General features: G+C 42.8%; 1 protein-coding gene and 1 long non-coding RNA gene across 4 annotated transcripts in view; one reads left to right on the forward strand and one right to left on the reverse strand.

Moving 5' to 3' along the window:
- JAKMIP1 (janus kinase and microtubule interacting protein 1) overlaps window positions 1-17,144 on the reverse strand; it is a 3,487,328-nt gene that overhangs the window by 416,904 nt on the left and 3,053,280 nt on the right. For both annotated transcript variants that reach the window (XM_069631978.1, XM_069631979.1), the window contains one exon: window positions 13,294-13,395. In XM_069631978.1, coding sequence (XP_069488079.1) covers window positions 13,294-13,395 — 102 coding nt within the window. The remainder of the gene's footprint in view (window positions 1-13,293; window positions 13,396-17,144) is intronic.
- The window catches only part of LOC138516681 (uncharacterized), a 575,944-nt gene that overhangs the window by 346,628 nt on the left and 212,172 nt on the right, over window positions 1-17,144 (forward strand). The gene's annotated exons all lie outside the window — the stretch shown is intronic.

The raw sequence follows: 17,144 nt of genomic DNA on the forward strand, positions 1-17,144 counted from the left end.
ACCAAAACATATCCTTTTAAAGCACAATGTGGTTTTTACATATATATATATATATATCCACACTCTTCTGCACGCGCAGTCCTGAGCCGCACTCCCGGAGTGAAATGCTACTTTTAAGTTGCACACAATCGTGTTCCACAAATCGTGCCTCAGTCAAAGTAGATTTAAAAGATTTATCTTTTATTTTACAAAAATGTTTAAAAATTAGCATGGATACTTCCAACCCTCGCCCAGCCTAACGGAAGTCCACCAAAGATGACGCGTTTCGCTACTGCTCGTAGCTTGGTCACATGATTTTGCCTTCAGAATAGGCACACCTTTTATTCCCTTTCCCCGCACTCGTCTTTTCCTCAAGCTGGAAATTAAAATAGAAATAGGTCTGGGACCGCTTTTGTAGCAATCCTGCGTTCCATCATAATGCCGCCCGCCATTACAGATTTGACTCTGGGTGGGACCGAATTCTCCCTGTAAGTAGTCCAACTACCTTTACATCTTCCCAAATTAGCCTGATGTGATAGCCCTGTTCTTCCACTCCGGTTTTACATGTAGATGCATGGGAGGTGCCGTACCTCAATGACATAACGATATTTGCTGGCACGTATGGAGACCACAACGACTGACTAGCTGTATATCCCGTCTGCTCCCTGTGTCAGAATACCTTAAAGTGCATAGTGCAAACTTTCCTAGTACCAGCAATATTTCTGCTGCATATCATGGCCTCATAAAGTGCATGTTGCAATTTCATACTGCAAGTAGGGTGGGCAATGATGTGATATATTGTCATGACATGCATTAAATATAATATGAGTGTACAGTTGCTAGATTAATACCTCTATTCTGAGGTGCTTAATGCATTAGTTCAGTGCCATGACTCATATGCTGACCTAAAAATAGGGCTACAGATGGGTCTTATCTTTGGCATAATGCCTGCCTTATGGATATAGACATATTTATGTTATCTTTAGGGGGGCGGACTGCAAAGGATCCCAAGAGGGTACGCAGGTTTTACTCAGGGTGTCTAAAGTTTACATATAAAAGGCTCCCAACCAGCAATTAATTGATGGGAGTAATTAAAATAATTACAAAAATAGAAACAATGTGAAGGAATAGGCATTCAGTAAGTTAACAAACAAATCCTTTCCTGAAGTTCCACATAATTTACACAGGTGCATGCAGTAGCAATTTGGTATATCATTCACACAGGAATGTATAAAGTTCCTCGTCGATGTTATGTCCTAACGGGAACTTATTCTCAAAGTCAATGATACATCTTGTCTCCCGTTGTCTCAACAACTTTTCTCTATCTCCACCCCTTGGTCCAATGTTAATTTGTTCTAACCCAATAAATTAAAAGTGACAAAGATTCCCTTCATGTCTCTCCCAGAAATGTTTAGCTATAGGGTATGCACAATCATGATTTTTGATTGCTCTGATATGCTGTTGTATGCGTATCTTCAGCTTGCACTTGGTACTCCCTATGTACCATTTGTTACATGTGCATTTCAGTGCATACACAATGTACTCTGAATCACACTTGATTCTATCCATGATGGTAATGGTTTTTTTGAGTACTGGATGTAAATATGTGGTGCGCTCATCCGCAAATTCGCATATCTTGCATTTTTTGCTTTTGTAAAAACCCTTCTTTCTGTGATTTAACCACGTTGATTGGTGGGAAGTTGTTTCAGGTGTCATGAAGCTGCTGACTAACTTGTCTTTGATGGAATTGCACTTACGGAACGAACAATTAGGATAGCCTCCCAGTGATTGTTTCAGATCTGTATTCACAACCAATGAGTTCCAATGCTTCTGAATGACGGTTTTGATAGTCTTGGCTGATTGTCCATACGTCAGCATCAGATGAGTTGCATCCTCTTTATCCGCACTCGGTATCCTGTTGGTGCGATCCAATAATAACAGTGATCTATCACATTGATGTGCTTTAAGATATGCTTGTTGAATTATTTGTTTGGGGTAGCATTGTTTTTTAAACCCCCATGCTGTCATTTTACTTTCTTCGTCATACATACTGACTTCAGAGCAGTTCCTCCGTAAGCGTATAAACTCGCCGTATGGAATACTCCAAATCAGATTTTGACAATGCGCACTTTTAGCATGTAATGGAGCATTGACTCCCGTTGGTTTCCGAAACAATTTCATTTTGATCTTCCCATCTTCTATTAGAACTGTAACATGCAGGAAAACTACTTCTTTAGGACTGTGAGTCTCAGTGAATTTTAAGTTGAATTAATTGATATTTAGCTGTTTCTCAAAGTCCATCCATTCCCTGGGAGTACCCTTCCAGATAACAAATAGATTGTTGATATAGCGATGTCACATGACGACTTTGCTTGTGAACCTTTCATTTTCTTCTTTCCAAGCCTCATATTTCTCCCAGTAACCCATTGTAAGGTTTGCATAGACCGGGGCGAAGGTGGCACCCATCACGGTTCCCTGTTTCTGTCTATAGTATTTTTGATTGAATAAAAATACATTGTTCGTCAAACACAAATGGATCATGGCCATGATCATTTCTGAATGTCTGTTGTAATTCAATGACCTGGTGTTCAGATAGTAAGTGCAGGCCTTCATACCTTGTTCATGTGTTATTGACGTGTATAGGGAAAACAGGTCCATCGTTGCTAGAACGAAGTCCGAGTCACATGGCAGTTCATTGATTTTAGACAAAAAATCCTTTGTGTCCCTTAAATACGAGGGTAATGTTAGAACAAAAGGAAAAAGAGATTTGTCGATGTTTTTGACATATTCTCTAATAGTGACCCTGTGAGTGTAACAATGGGTCTACCAGGTGGCTTGGAGATGCATTTATGTACTTTGGGAAGAAAATATATCATTGGTGTTGTGGAGTGAGATTTGTAGAGGAACTTAACATCATGATCTTCCAACATTCCTTTTTCTGACCATTCACTGAGAAAGTTTTGTACTTTCAATTCAAAATTCTTCATAGGATTTTCAATTAACTTCTCATAACAGGTTTTATCGTTCAGTTGCATGTGGCCTCATGCACATATTGGTCTCTGTCCATCAGTACACTATTTTGGCCTTTGTCCGACGCCTTGATGATACAATTAGGCAAGAGGTTCAGTTCTTTAAGAGCTTTTGTATACTCCTTCCCTATATTGGGTTTATATTTTTTCGCCTTTTTTAGTCTCATATTCTTCAGATCTTCTATAACCAGGCTCCGAAATGTCTCTATTGAACTTCCTGTTATGATCGGTGGAGTGAATTTGGATTTTTTTCTAAGCTTGTTGGTTTTATACCACTCCATATTAATGTCCAGTTCATCCGGATCAATCTCAGTGATTTCAGAAGCGGTGTCTCCACCTTCTTGAAGGAACATAAGAGTAGACAAGGTGTCCAAGTCTTGTTTTGTCGTTTCAGTGTTCCCTCCTTGAATGATTTTCTGTTTTTCTTTGGCGGGATTTATGGCAAAGAATTTACGTAGTCTGATTTTCTGAATATATTGGTCAACATCTATCCTTGTTTGTGGATAGTCAAATTCTGGTGCTGGACAGAAGTTAACACCCAAACTTAATACTGCACGTTGTGCCTCAGTTAGGACATTTTTGGACAGATTGACAATTGACATTTTCAAACTTGTTTCTATGGTCGTTTCATTTAATTCCCAGAGCGCAGTGATCTCCCTGAGGTATTCTTTGCTGGCATTTTTGCCCCTCTGCCCCCTCCTCGTTTTTTTTGTCTTCCTCCTCGTCCTAGTCCCAGTGTTTTGCTTCCTCCAGTCTGCTTGTTTGTCCTCCCATTTTGACAGAGCAATCGCATCTCTTCTAAAAAATGTACCCGGACTGGTGGTTCTTCATTCTCATTTTGGGTGACATCTGATTCTGAGGCTGTAGATTCTTCATTGGAGGTTTCAGCTATGTTGCCGGTGGTGGGCGTTTTGTGTATTTTGGTCTAAATCCTCATTTGGTCAAAGCATCTGGCGAATGTGTATACTCGACCATTCTCATGGTCTTCTTTGTCCCTTAAGAATTTGCGTTGTTTCCTCTGCTGTATTTCTTCCTCAAAGGTTGTGAGATTTTTCTCAATATTCGTTTTTAGTTTCAAACTGTCTTCACTGAGTTTAATTTTCTCCAATTTCTTTTCTATTTTGGCAATTTTGATTAGGATATTTTTCCTGTCATTCCCAGCATATTTCACCAATATTTCAAGTAGATTTTTTGAGCAGTAATTGGTAGCTGCACCCCACTCCTCCAACATTTCCGGATCTTGCTCCTCAAAGGAGGGTGTGGTAAGTATCCTTAGACCTCTCGGAATCCTTTTGACATCAATATAGTTCTGGAGCGAATGCTCCTCCCACCATTTGCTGATTTCTTTTTTGGAGAGTTTCTCATGTTCCTTTAACAGTGTAATTTCATCAGATTCTACTGAAGGTGAGATTTTGCTCTTTGCTGTGCCTCTGGTGATTTTCAGTGTTTCATTAAACAAACTGGAAGCCAATTCCCTTCTTGTGGCTTCCTTTGTGGCTAGGGCATGTGTCATCATGGGAGGAAGTTTAAAGACTGGGCAACTAGTGAAATGTGGTTGTGCAATTGAACTTGTTTTCACTCCGTCCAATATTAGAAAAATTTCAATTTGAATGTTCACAGGTATCAGGAACTGTGTGGCACCTAAATGGATAATTACTCCAGTCTGCAAAACAGAGGTGATGCCTCTGTGTGCCTAAGCAGTCGGAGATTAACAGAGCTCTCACCAAGGTAGCGTCCGCCACACCGCGTCCTCTGACGAAACGGTTCTGCGTCCCTGCTGGTTTATGTATCCGTGTCTCCAGCTGCTGTAGGCATTTTTGCATCTGCGTAGAGGGGCTCCATTTCGAGCTGCTGCGGGACGTCAAAGTCTTGAAATTGTCACGCTGCGCGCTTCGAATGTCACTGGTTGTTGTATTCTGGCAGTGGGTGCTGGCTCCGCATTGAGAAACTTCAACGTGTCAAATCCAAACTCTTCTGCAATGACTTCATGGCGCAGTCCTGAGCCGCACTCCCGGAATGAAATGCCACTTTCAAGTTGCACACAATCATGTTCCACAAATCGAGCCTCTGTCGAAGTAGATTTAAAAGATTTATCTTTTATTTTACAAAATGTTTAAAAATTAGCATGGACACTTCCAACCCTCGCCCAGCCTAATGGAAGTCCACCAAAGATGACGCGTTTCGCTACTGCTCGTAGCTTGGTCACATGATTTTGCCTTCAGAATAAGCACACCTTTTATTCCCTTTCCCCACACTCTTCTTTTCCTCAAGATGGAAATTAAAATAGAAATGGGACTGGGACCGCTTTTGTGCCAATCCTGCTTTCCATCGTAATGCCGCCCGCCATTACAAATTTGACTCTGGGTGGGACCGAATTCTCCCTGTTAGTAGTCCTTTACATCTTCCCAAATTAGCCTGATGTGTTAGCCCTGTTCTTCCACTCTGGTTTTACAGGTACATACATGGGAGGTGCCGTACCTCAATGACATAACGGCATTTGCTGGCACGTATGGAGACCACAACGACTGACTAGCTGTATATCCCATCTGCTCCCTGTGTCAGAATACCTTAAAGTGCATAGTGCGAACTTTCCTAGTACCAGCAATTTTTCTGCTGCATATCATAGCCTCATAAAGTGCATGTTGCAATTTCATACTGCAAGCATGGTGGACAATGATGTTATATATTGTCATGACATGCATTCAATATAATATGAGTGTACAGTTGCTAGATTAATACCTCTATTCTGAGGTGCTTAATGCATTAGTTCAGTGCTATGACTCATATGCTGACCTAAAAATAGGAGCTGACAACTTGCAGCGTTCAATCTTCATATACGATTACCATAAAGTATAAATATATATATATATAGAACCTTGATTGGACATTCCCTCTATTTTGGACTGTTGCACTATTGTTGATTTGCTTCTTTCTGAATCACATTCACACCCCTCTTGAGAGTATAGCCTTCCTTCGGCCCACGTTACCACAAAAGTCAAAGGAGGTATATCTGTTAACTGTGCCTGTTTATTTTTATATTTGGGATCACTCTTGTTTTGTAGCAGTTTGAGGGCTGAGTAGTCACTAAGACATGTTGTCACAGTAACTTAATCACATGTGAGGAACATAATGTTTTACAATTTCAAAATTGTTTAATATAGAAATCTCCAAGATAACATCACATCAAATTGGAGGGAAACTGGGTTTAAATGTTACTTCCATTATACTGCCCTCCTCATTATCAAGCCCAAAGAGTATTGTGGGAATGGTTTAGTGTGATGTCACTTTTGGAACACTGTCCAATCACATAGACTGACCAGTCAAAATAGAGAAATGGTACACACCTCTAAATGAAGTGGGATCAACTCCATAAATGTCCAAACTCATAGACTGAAGGGGACTAACTCACTGATGGACTGATTGACAGACTAACTGGAAGAAGGAGATAGAATGAAGAATTAGCAACAACAGGAAGGTGAATCGAATAGCTTGCTTTCCTTTGGATACATTTTGCATTGCTAGCAGACCATTGTGAGAGACTTATATGGAATTCAACCCAAGGTCTTGCTCGATGGGAAAGGAAGCAGACAGGCCCAATACAGAAGGAGCGAAACCAGGTAGTGGAGGGAAGCTGGCCCATCTTGCTGACTGATGCCAACTGGTTACTATAAGGGGATAATTAAGCTAGTCCTTGAGATGGTATCCATCTGTCTGTGAGACGGCCAAAAGACATTTCTATGTAAGTATAATAGCAAAGGGAAATATAATCCTATGGGGCGGCATACTCTAGAGAGTAGTAGATTAAATTCTAGTTCCTCTTATTTATGAAAAGGTGTATATCAATTAACTGCACATCCGGGGAATTAGTAAACATATCAGAAGTGTAAGTGTTTCTGGAAACTTTGGATTTGATAAAATAGACCCAAATGGGGTGCATATTGGGTGATCTGCCAACTCATTTTCTGCGCAATGGCCAAGTACAGAATGGGAGCCACATAATATCTTGCTTTACACATGCCTATAAAAATAATGTAAATTAAGGCCTACCGTTGTTATATCACGAAGCAGGGTCCTGTTATTGGCTCTGAACCACTCAAGGAAACAGGGGAAGAGGCTTTAACTGCCAACTGTTTTTCCCACTTTAAATTGCCTACTGAAAATGACAAATGTACATTGTGATAGAAACGCCATTGAAGGGAATCTAGCAAATGAACGTTAAAAAGACCTTTTTCTTTTTGCAAGCGATTTACATGCAGGAATGCCAAGTAGCCTATATTTAAATAGAGTTTTCTAAAGTGCTGCTTGGAAGACCAACATACCCATTGTTTTAAAAAGGAGGTCTTTATTTTTAATAAATGAGAAATAGAGAGCTTTAAAATGGGATGTTCTGATTTAATTTAGTTTTCTATTAAAATAAAACTTTGTCCTGAATCCACATTCACTTTTCAACACATGATCAATGCGAACTCAGGGTGATTCAAACATATACACATTGATGTGTGTGTTTCTACAAAAGTCTATAACTAAATTAAATGCAGCAGTGACAATAACATGGACCAGCATATTGATAATTCTTCATTGTAGTAAGCACTGAAGTTGGGATTTAATAGAGAATAGTAAAGATGCATAATTTGTTTATATTTTAAATTGGTTTGATTATTTATTTTTTATTTATTAAAGACCTTCTGTGCAGCCCTGTGTATTCCTTGTCCAGAAAGGGGTGGGATGTCATATCCCTGGTCCATAAAATGAACTCTGTTTCATGAATAAAAAGTTGAGCGTGCCTGATTTGGGGTGGGTAGAAAATTCCCCTGAATTACATGCCGCCTGATTAAAACAACCTACACTGCAGTCAACCCCGAACTTGCTAAACCCCCGGTTACCACTCCCCTCCCACATCCAATGCGACTCTCTCTAGCCCTCCAGTTACAAATAGTTAAAGGACTAGAGTGGTTTTACTATTACTAATACTGTGATGTTTGTTGATAGGTATCTTTTAAAAAAACTGTGCATGAGCGATAGGCACAGTTTCCATTTTCTACAAAGAAATAAAAAGTGATGTGACAACAACAGATAAATGCCTGAGGTACTAATATTGTTTAGTACCTGGTTTGAAGGTGAGCTTTTGGGGTAACAACTCTGGGTCATTGTCAAGGCCCCCATGCAAGCCCAGGGTGGTGGGAGATTACCGCCAAAAGCATTTCCTCAAATCAGGTGCTTGCCGCTATATTAGCCAGCTAAATAGTGTTCATTTTATTTACATTGTACAGATGAAGGACGATTCAGCTCTGGCAAGATTTGGACCTCTGACTCCAGATTGCAGAAAGGTGTCCGAAACAAACCCATTACCCGATAAGTTATCTTGCTACTGATGAGTGAAAGGAACAAATATAAGTATATGCAAAACTGGATGTGATGTAAAATAAAAATGTTTTCTGGTTAAAACACAGAGGAGCCCATGTTGCTCCACAGTGTAATTTGACGGTGCGGACCTGGTACGTTTGCACTCAGGCGTAGCCAAGTCCTGCCCTCAAATGTTCATCCTTTGTACTGCGGTGTGCAGCTGTAAAGGGCAAAAGGCGACGTACAAGTGTGTAGACCGCCTTTTGCCCTTCACATTTGCACTCCGCAGCATGCCAGGCAGTGTTTACTTTTCCTTGTGAGCACTGCATGGCAAGCGGTGCGCACAGTTGAAATTAAACCCTCCCCAACATGCGTGCATGCGTGCATGTTGGGGAGGTTTTAATTTCAATTGTACATGCTCTCTGCCATTCTAGCATGGCAGCGACTGTGTACAATGAATCTCTATGGGGTCCGGACGATTTATGGCGGTGCATAAAACTGACGGACCCCATAGGGAACAACTGCATTTGTGCTGGCATGAAAATCCATGTCGTCACAAATGCAAATCAAACGGGGTCGATCCCCTGCTATATTTTATAGCAGGGGATCGACCCCGTTTGATTTGGATTCTCAATTGACCGAGTATTATATGGTTAGCCATTACGGTAAGATTTTGTCTATCTCAAACGGGGTCGATCCCCTGCTATATTTCTGAAATATAGCAGCGGATCAACCCCATTTGATTTTGACTCTGGATTGACCGAGTATTATATGGTTACTAGCCATTACGGCAAGATTTTGTCTAGCTCTTGATCACATTATACATCCATCCTCTGAGGTGTCCCGAGTCCACACCTGACTAATTCTCAGGATTACGAAGTGGGGGATCTTCTAAGCATCCAGTGCCTTGAAAACGACCAGAGTGTCGAAACACATGTCGGCTGCTTGCTACTGAATTAAAGTCACCATTTAATTTACAGAAATCAGGTTATTACCACTTTCTTTTCTGGTGCTGAGTGTATCATCATCCCTTACCGTTAAATCTGTTCTGTATTTGCAGGTCGTGTTCATTTTTTCCCGAGATAGAGAAGAAAATGAAAGAGTAAAAGTGATATCCCCTCACCTTTGCTCTTTCCTTCTGTCCTACACCTCGTGAATGTGTAGACTGTTATGCAAGGGATCCAACAGTCCTTAAGTGCTAACTTTGGTGGTCCCCTGCATGCAATTAACACTTTTATGAAAATGATGGGCCGTATGTACGCGCGCTTTTCAAAATGCCCTAACTTCATCTCTAACCAAATTAATTCTACTTTATAACATGTTTTCGTTTCTCACTTAGCTTCAGTGCCTCTTGCAGATCAACGTTCCCAAAGGCTATGCTACCTCCTAATTTTCTACCCTCAGTAGTAATTTTAGCCCTAGAAATTGCTGCCATAGGAGTGCATAGAAGTAGAACATTTCACTTGACAAGTGGCCCATGATTGCAATTTAGCTCTTCCTCCCGTCCCCAAACTAATAACATTCAGGCGGCAGCAGTTATACGCATTCTTACATCTGCTAGATATGGCTCAACCACCTGCGGGTTCTTCCTCTGGGTGTAAAGTTTCAAAGAACTCATATGCTTCCTGTGTTTTAAGTCATTTCCTAAACTCAGCCCATTAGAAAGTCTCTTTTCCAGTGTTGTGGGTGGTGAGTTCCATTCTCTTGCAAGTACTTCATCAATACATAGTCATTTACCCCCATGACCTGTATATCCGTCAGCATTTAGAAAACAATATTATGGATATTTGTATTAACGAAGGGAAAGTTCTTACAAACATATCCTAAGAACGCAGATGTCGCCAATGAGCAAATATCTTTTTCCACTCGTAAAGGGATCACAGGTGAAAATCTGAGAAGACCAAATATTGTTTGAAGACATTTCTTTTGAAAAGCTACTAAACTGTTTGGCACCTTGACTTTGATGGGGCCAGGCTCAAGTGAGAACTGCATAAGAATGACCAGGTTGTTGGAGTAATTCTGAGACACGGAAGTTGTTCTCCAAAAGGGACACAAGGCCTAAAAAAAAAGCATCACCCAGGGTGATCGGCACACTAAAGTCGCTTTAGTGACCACACTGAAGACCTTGTAAAAAATATAGTGAAAGGCCCTGTGAGAGGTGGAGAGTTGTGGCGGTGAACTAGAGAGCAGGGCAGACCAAGAGAAGTGACAGGACAGACAGACTTAGACATTGGTGGTGCCGGGGAAGAGCCAAAACTTAACAAGTAGAAAAACTAGAACTAAGGAAGCGGGAAGAAAGACTTTGAAGATAAGAGGGCATTAGTGGGCCCTAAAGCTGCATCCTAGGAAACACAGTGGAAGTATCAAGGCCTTTAAAAGACATAGGGGCTCATTCCAGGTTAATACCGGCGAGATACAGGCAAACCTGCCTTACCATCCATGCCACTCAATATCCTGGTATTACCGGGATATTACGGGTGGCAGAGTGCCGGAAAGTGTCCCATTTCTAGACTGCTACAGCCACCCCTTTTTAGTAATTTTGGGGCGCTATCTTTGGATGAGGATTCCATCCCAGCTGGGAAATGGTGCTCACAGTCCTTCTCTAGTTGGTAGTGCCCCTTCCACCACGTGGGGCATAACTTCCTCACAGTGCCGCCTCGCAGACACAGTCCATAGGTGGAGCCCATGCCTGGGTGGGGGCCCATTGCATCAGTACTGTTGAGGCCTCCAGCACCATTATTAATTCTGGCGGCATCCCTATTTCCATGGCTGCCATCACCACTGCTGTGACCTGAGACTCTCTCCATTGCATCAGATTGAAGTATGGGTCAAGCCATGCATTCATTGGGGCTCTGGCCAGCAGAGGAGCAGTCGGGGCTTCTTTTCACCTGCACCACTCGGGGCGGCCCATGGCTTCTCTGCACCTTGTTGCTCCTCTGACCCAGGGCTTTCTCCATCTCCTCCCGATTTACCTCCCGTACCGCCCTGACATGCGTGGCCCAGGAGGGCTTACCTTTCACGACACGCACCAGCTGCCACTGGGCCGGCCATCACAGGGTTCAGCCTTGATCTCCCCCTAGCCGGCCACGCATGCGGTCAGGGGTTTTTCAAGATTGTGTCCCTCCGGTCTGGCCCTCGGGTGGGCTGACAGCTGCCATGGCAAGTATGTGGCCCGGCTAAGCTGGGCACGCAGCCCCGGCCCACAGTGCAGACGCCAGTTCGTGCCGCACATACAGCTGGCCCAAAAGGTGTCACAAGGCCGTGTAGAAGCACTCAAGATTGCACCCCCCACCCAAGCAGCCCTTCATCATGGTTGCTTCCTTGTCTCTTTTTTTAAATTTTCACTCACAGTTTTTTCCTTCTGGGATCCTTTCTCTCCTGCTTAGCCCAGGGGAGCTCTTGTCTTTTTCTTCCTCAATATTCCATCCAGACCCTTGGTGGGCTGGATGGAGCAGTGCTGTAAACATCACTACACAACATAAAGTATTTTATTTATGCACCCGGGTGTCTGTGTGCTTATTTCCAGCTTTCCCCTGGGGGTGTGGCCATGGGCTACATTGGGGCGATGTTCCAGTTGTCAGCACTGACCTATTATCCGCTGTCAGCGCCACTGTATGCATGGTCAGCCACTGGATGCGGTACTTGATAATAAATGGCAGTGCCTGTTTTTCATGTTGAGCTCTTGTTCTTTGTGTTGCCTCTATCCCAATGTGCCCTTCAGTGCTGTTGAATATCCACAGAGTCAACGAATCATGACATCATCTTGCACCATCACTCCAACTGAATCTAGACAAGCATGGGGTGATAAGCAACCAGTGACTTCTCAAGCAAAAGGTTTTCTTGAAAGCCCTGGTAACTAGGATGATGGGGATCACCCTGAAATGTAACCCGTCTGAGCTGGGCTGCTGCATCGTAATGGAGACCTCCCACAGCACGGGTTGCAGATAATCACAGTACGCATCCTCCGGAGCAGCCGCCCCAGTTCCATTTCGTCAGTGTAGCCAGGCAAGGCACCTTTCTTCTCACTCTTTATCACATGATGAAAATCATGGTCTAGTTACTGGTTCCATCCGGGAGGGTTTAGCAGAGCTCGCTTTTCATTGGTGGCTGCCTACTCTACAGCAGCAGGATAGGATCATAAGAGAGCCCAATGAGGTCTCATACCCAATAGGAGAGAACGTAACAAAGTGTATCTTTTTCCAAATGACCACATGATGTGTATCATGACAACACATACAACTAACAGGCGCACCTGCTCTTCATCCATGCGTGTGGGAAAGAGTGAACAAGAAGGAAAGCATTCTCACCTGTGGCAGCAACAGAGTGGCATGATCTGCTTTTGCAGCACTAGGAATAAAGTAACCGCCTATGGTACTCCATAACCCACACTCCCTCCCTCCACTACCGGGAGACAGCAACCTTGAGTCGCATCATGGCAAGTATTGAGGTCTGTGTTTTATCTCGCATCGCGGAACTCCTCTTACATGCCATGGCATGCTTTTACTGTAAACACCTGACATGAGCGAGTGCATTAGGAAAGGAAGAGTGCACCAAGATACGTCTTATTGGCACGAGCGCACAAGGACAAACATAGCACATTAGAAAGTGGCCACACAACAGCAATACACAGCAGGAATTGTAAAGAGATGAACATGACACAATGTAAAGTCCATATGGTCTAAGTTTTTGAATAATGCATTTGTAAACAGATTACTTTTAGAACGTATTACATTAACACTTGGATGCACACCAATGAACTGCAGAAATGTTGTTGTCAGTGTCATGTTTTTTTTTGGGATGCTTATCTCACCATCTAATGTGTATTTGTTCAAACCAAATGGCAATGGGCACTTTTGAATGTGTAATGAAATGATGATTGCGTCTGGTTACTGGTAACAAAACATATGAAAGCCACACAGGGGCGAAGTGAAGCTGCATCTACCTTTATTCCTTCCTGCTGGCAGAAAAGTTGAAGTGCACTCCCATTATTTTCTGCAAAGGCTGCTATATGGAGGTTAAATGCTGGAGACCTTCGTTCTCTCTCCTGAGAAAAGAGGTTTTTATTTTTACATATTTACCTGCGCAATAAAACTGTCCATTTGCCAACACATGCAAAGAAATGTCAAACATTCAACAATACCAGCTATTTGTCTCAAAATGCACCCCGGCTTAGAATACACATTTCATAAAGGCACTTTCATACAAAATATTTCACTGAAGATGAAAGAAATGTCTTTTTCGACTTCTTTGTAAATGTGCTGTGTAGTTCCTAATAAACATTTTTTTCTGATTATAACGTCTATCACTCTTTTGCTGCCTTAAAACACATCTTTACTTAAAGGTCACGAGAACAGTAAATTAGTGTTAATTACCTGTCAACATCCACGTTATTGTTTTAGACTTTTCTCTTTTGATAGGCGTGTGTCCTGAGTACAAAAGACTATGGTGTGCAACACTAGTAAGGCCCCATTCCATGTTATTTTCCTGGGGTGTGACCTGGCACTCCCCCAGTGGCCATTTCCGGGCCATACGAGCTGACATGGCTCGTAAATTCCGTATGAACTGGAAATGTACCAATGAGAAGGAAGCCACATCATTCCCGCAGAGTTGGGGCTCATGGCAGTGCTCTCGCCACCATGCTCCCTCTTATCACAGGAGCGCAGCACTGAGAGCCCTGCTGGCAGCAACTCTTCCCTCCTCACCTGGGTCGCACTGACAGATTTGGCCCAGGCATGCCCAATCCCCAAAACCCCTCCTCCTTACCTTATCAAGGTGGCTCTGCCCCCTTACTGAATACAATCTTCACCGGGCCACATCTGGCAGACTGGGCCCAGCCTCTCCACCATGACCGCCCCCAATCGACACTCACCTTGCTAGATAGAACATGGCAGACACGCCCCAGCTGGTATCTAAGCCACGCAACTCCCTCATCATCATGTTGTATGTGGTTTGTTGGGAACTAGGCAGTTCCCAGCAACCACCCCAGTCAGATTAGCTTTTTTTTTAACCCCGCCCCAAAAGATGGGCCATAATAACTTTATAGACCACGCCCTCTGGCCCTGCACAGAGTTACGGACTCATAAACCTTGTTAAATGCCATTGTTACGCTCTGGTCTTTAACTCAGTCTTCAGGTCCCATAACTCTTGTTAGCGCCCTCGTGCTAGGTCTATAAAGCTTATAAAATTGAATTGACCAGGATCAGTGTTGTCCAGATTATGTTTCAGCATCCTACAATGCCAAAGTAAACTCTTCATGGTCACAGACCATACTCAGTGAGAGTTCATTAGCATCGCAGAGACATGCAACAGTGCTTCACCTGTTAAGCTTGAGCAAACACAAATTGACTCCATCTATGCCAAAGGTAAGAACAAGGCCTGCATTCACATGAAGGCGTGGAGGAGGATGTGGGGGGTCATAGATGTGACAATTACAAGAAGGCATTTCTGAATTAGTCGACTGTGATGATAAAGGATTGGACTTTAATAAGAAAGATCAGCCCTCTGGTCAATTCAATATTCCTTCTCTTTCACAGGACACATTTCCTGAGGATTAACCTAAGTATGTAGAAGCCAGCATACTGGCAAATGGCATGGTAAGCGTGGGGGCCAATTCAAGAGAGGAACACAAAACACATTTAGACTACACAGAATGTGTTACTATGAGATTGCGCCATTATAAAAGTGAATTAGTAATTAGTAATCTTGGAACCTCAAAACCACGAAGTGTTTCTAGTTAAAAAGAAAGGACCACTTAGAGTCACAGGCAGTGGAGGCTGATTTGGGGGAAATAGGGCGATCCGCCCTCCACCCCCACTTTGTGCCATCATTCCAAAGGCCTTCAACCTTATTCAAAATGAAACTTACATCAAGTGTCAAAGGAACTTGATGTAGGCTGCTGCCTATCACTATGATATGGTATGATATGATATGGCATTTATAACGCGCCTATACACAAGTGTTTCAAGGCGCGACGTTCGTTCATCCCACTATGCAGTGGTGTAGGGGCGTGTTCCATGAGAGGTAACGACTTCTGCATGGACCCCTAAGGCTCCAACCAGAAGTTGTAATTCATTCAATTAGAGGCTAGAGGGTCTAGACCCGACCTGTGTCCTCTGAGCCACCCTGTGCGCAAACAGAGTATCTTTGCTGGGCTGGAAAGGTCGAGTCACAGCAGGGGGGGGGGCTACATGTACAGACACTTAGTAAATACATGGTTGCCGGTTCACTGTCACGCTTGAAGTAGTCTGCTGGCATTTCCGCAAGCTAAGCAAGTTCAGTTTAAACTGCTTACTGATTTTCACTATACAAAAGGCCGGTGCACACATCATCCAAAGTTTGGATGGTAATACAACACCACACTGTGGTTGTTTGAGAGAGAGGGATCTTGTAGGGTCACTAAACCTTAAATACACTGCTCAAACGCTAGGGCCGGGTGAAAAAACAACACTTCACTCGACTGCATCCAATATATCAGCTGTTGTGCATGTATGTTTGACAAACATACCAAATAAAACGATAAAAAGACAAGTCCATAGGAACAGAACTTTTAAGCACCTGTTGCTACTGTATGAGATATTCTGGCACTGCCTAAATCATGAAATGTCTCTTCTGCCAGTGTGTTCAAAAGGGGAACGACAGGTGATTGATCTCCTGGACAGTATGAAGTCCAGAGGTACTAAGGGAATACATCCGCAATGGCTCCCAAATTGTGCTTTCCCTTCGGTAACACAGTTTGTGGCTTACATGCTGAATTCCACTCAGATGCCTTCTTGGTAACCAGCTTAATGTAAAAAAAAAAGCCCTTAGTTGACAAAGCTAACACACATTTCACATATTGATGGGAATGGGTTACTTGAAAGAAAAAAAGGTGTTCACATACTATATAAATACAACTCACTTAAGGTCATTGCTAGAAGATAAACCATTTTTACTAAGGCAGGTGAGGTGCTTATGTGTCAAAAATCAAAAACTAAATCCAAGTGCCATATTTATGTACAGTGATCTTAGATGCAGCGCCTGACTGCTTCTAATCCTGCTAAGATAGTGTTTGTGGATGGCTGCGATACCACCTCACAAACCAAACCTTTGAACTGAGTGATTGAAGTGGCAGTTAGGAAATCCACCTTCACTGAGGGACAGTGTGACAACATGACTTCTGATCTGCAGGAGTACAGGGATAGGTAGTAGCTAAACTGCCTTCTCAGCCCCCACACTTCTACAGACCAACAGTGATCCAACCGTAAAGGTAAAAGAGGCTCATTTACGAGCTATACCTTCGCCTTTTGTGGTAACGTGGGCCGAGAGATGGCTACACTCTCAAGAGGGGTGTGAATGTGATCCAGCAATAACCCAAACAACCATGTATAACAGTCCAAAATAAAGGGAATGTCCAATCAGGTTCCATACAAATATATATACCTTAATTAAACACATCATCTGCAATAACAACTAAATAGAGAAAACGCTATTCAAAACCCTCCCCTGTGGAACAAACATAGAACATGCAATAGATAGTAAGATGCAGCACTTTGGGTAATAAGACAGGAGTGAAAAGCAATTCAACAACCACACTGTTCTTTAAAAAGGATACCATTTTGATAGTCTTTGGGAGTTCCACCGCATCAAAAAAGACTTTGAGCTGTTGTGCAAGTTCCAGTCTGGCATGTCCTGCAATCCCAAGCAGCGAGCTGCTGTTGAGTTGGTTTGAATGAGGTGGCTCCCAGCAGTTCGAGGGTGGTGTTTGAGCGATGCGGGTTCGGACTACTCATCAAGATCAGTTCAGGGTCGAGTCGG

The sequence above is a fragment of the Ambystoma mexicanum genome, chromosome 6q, assembly GCF_040938575.1.
Source record: "Ambystoma mexicanum isolate Mex_15411 chromosome 6q, UKY_AmexF1_1, whole genome shotgun sequence".
In the NCBI taxonomy this organism is placed as follows: Eukaryota; Metazoa; Chordata; class Amphibia; order Caudata; family Ambystomatidae; genus Ambystoma; species Ambystoma mexicanum.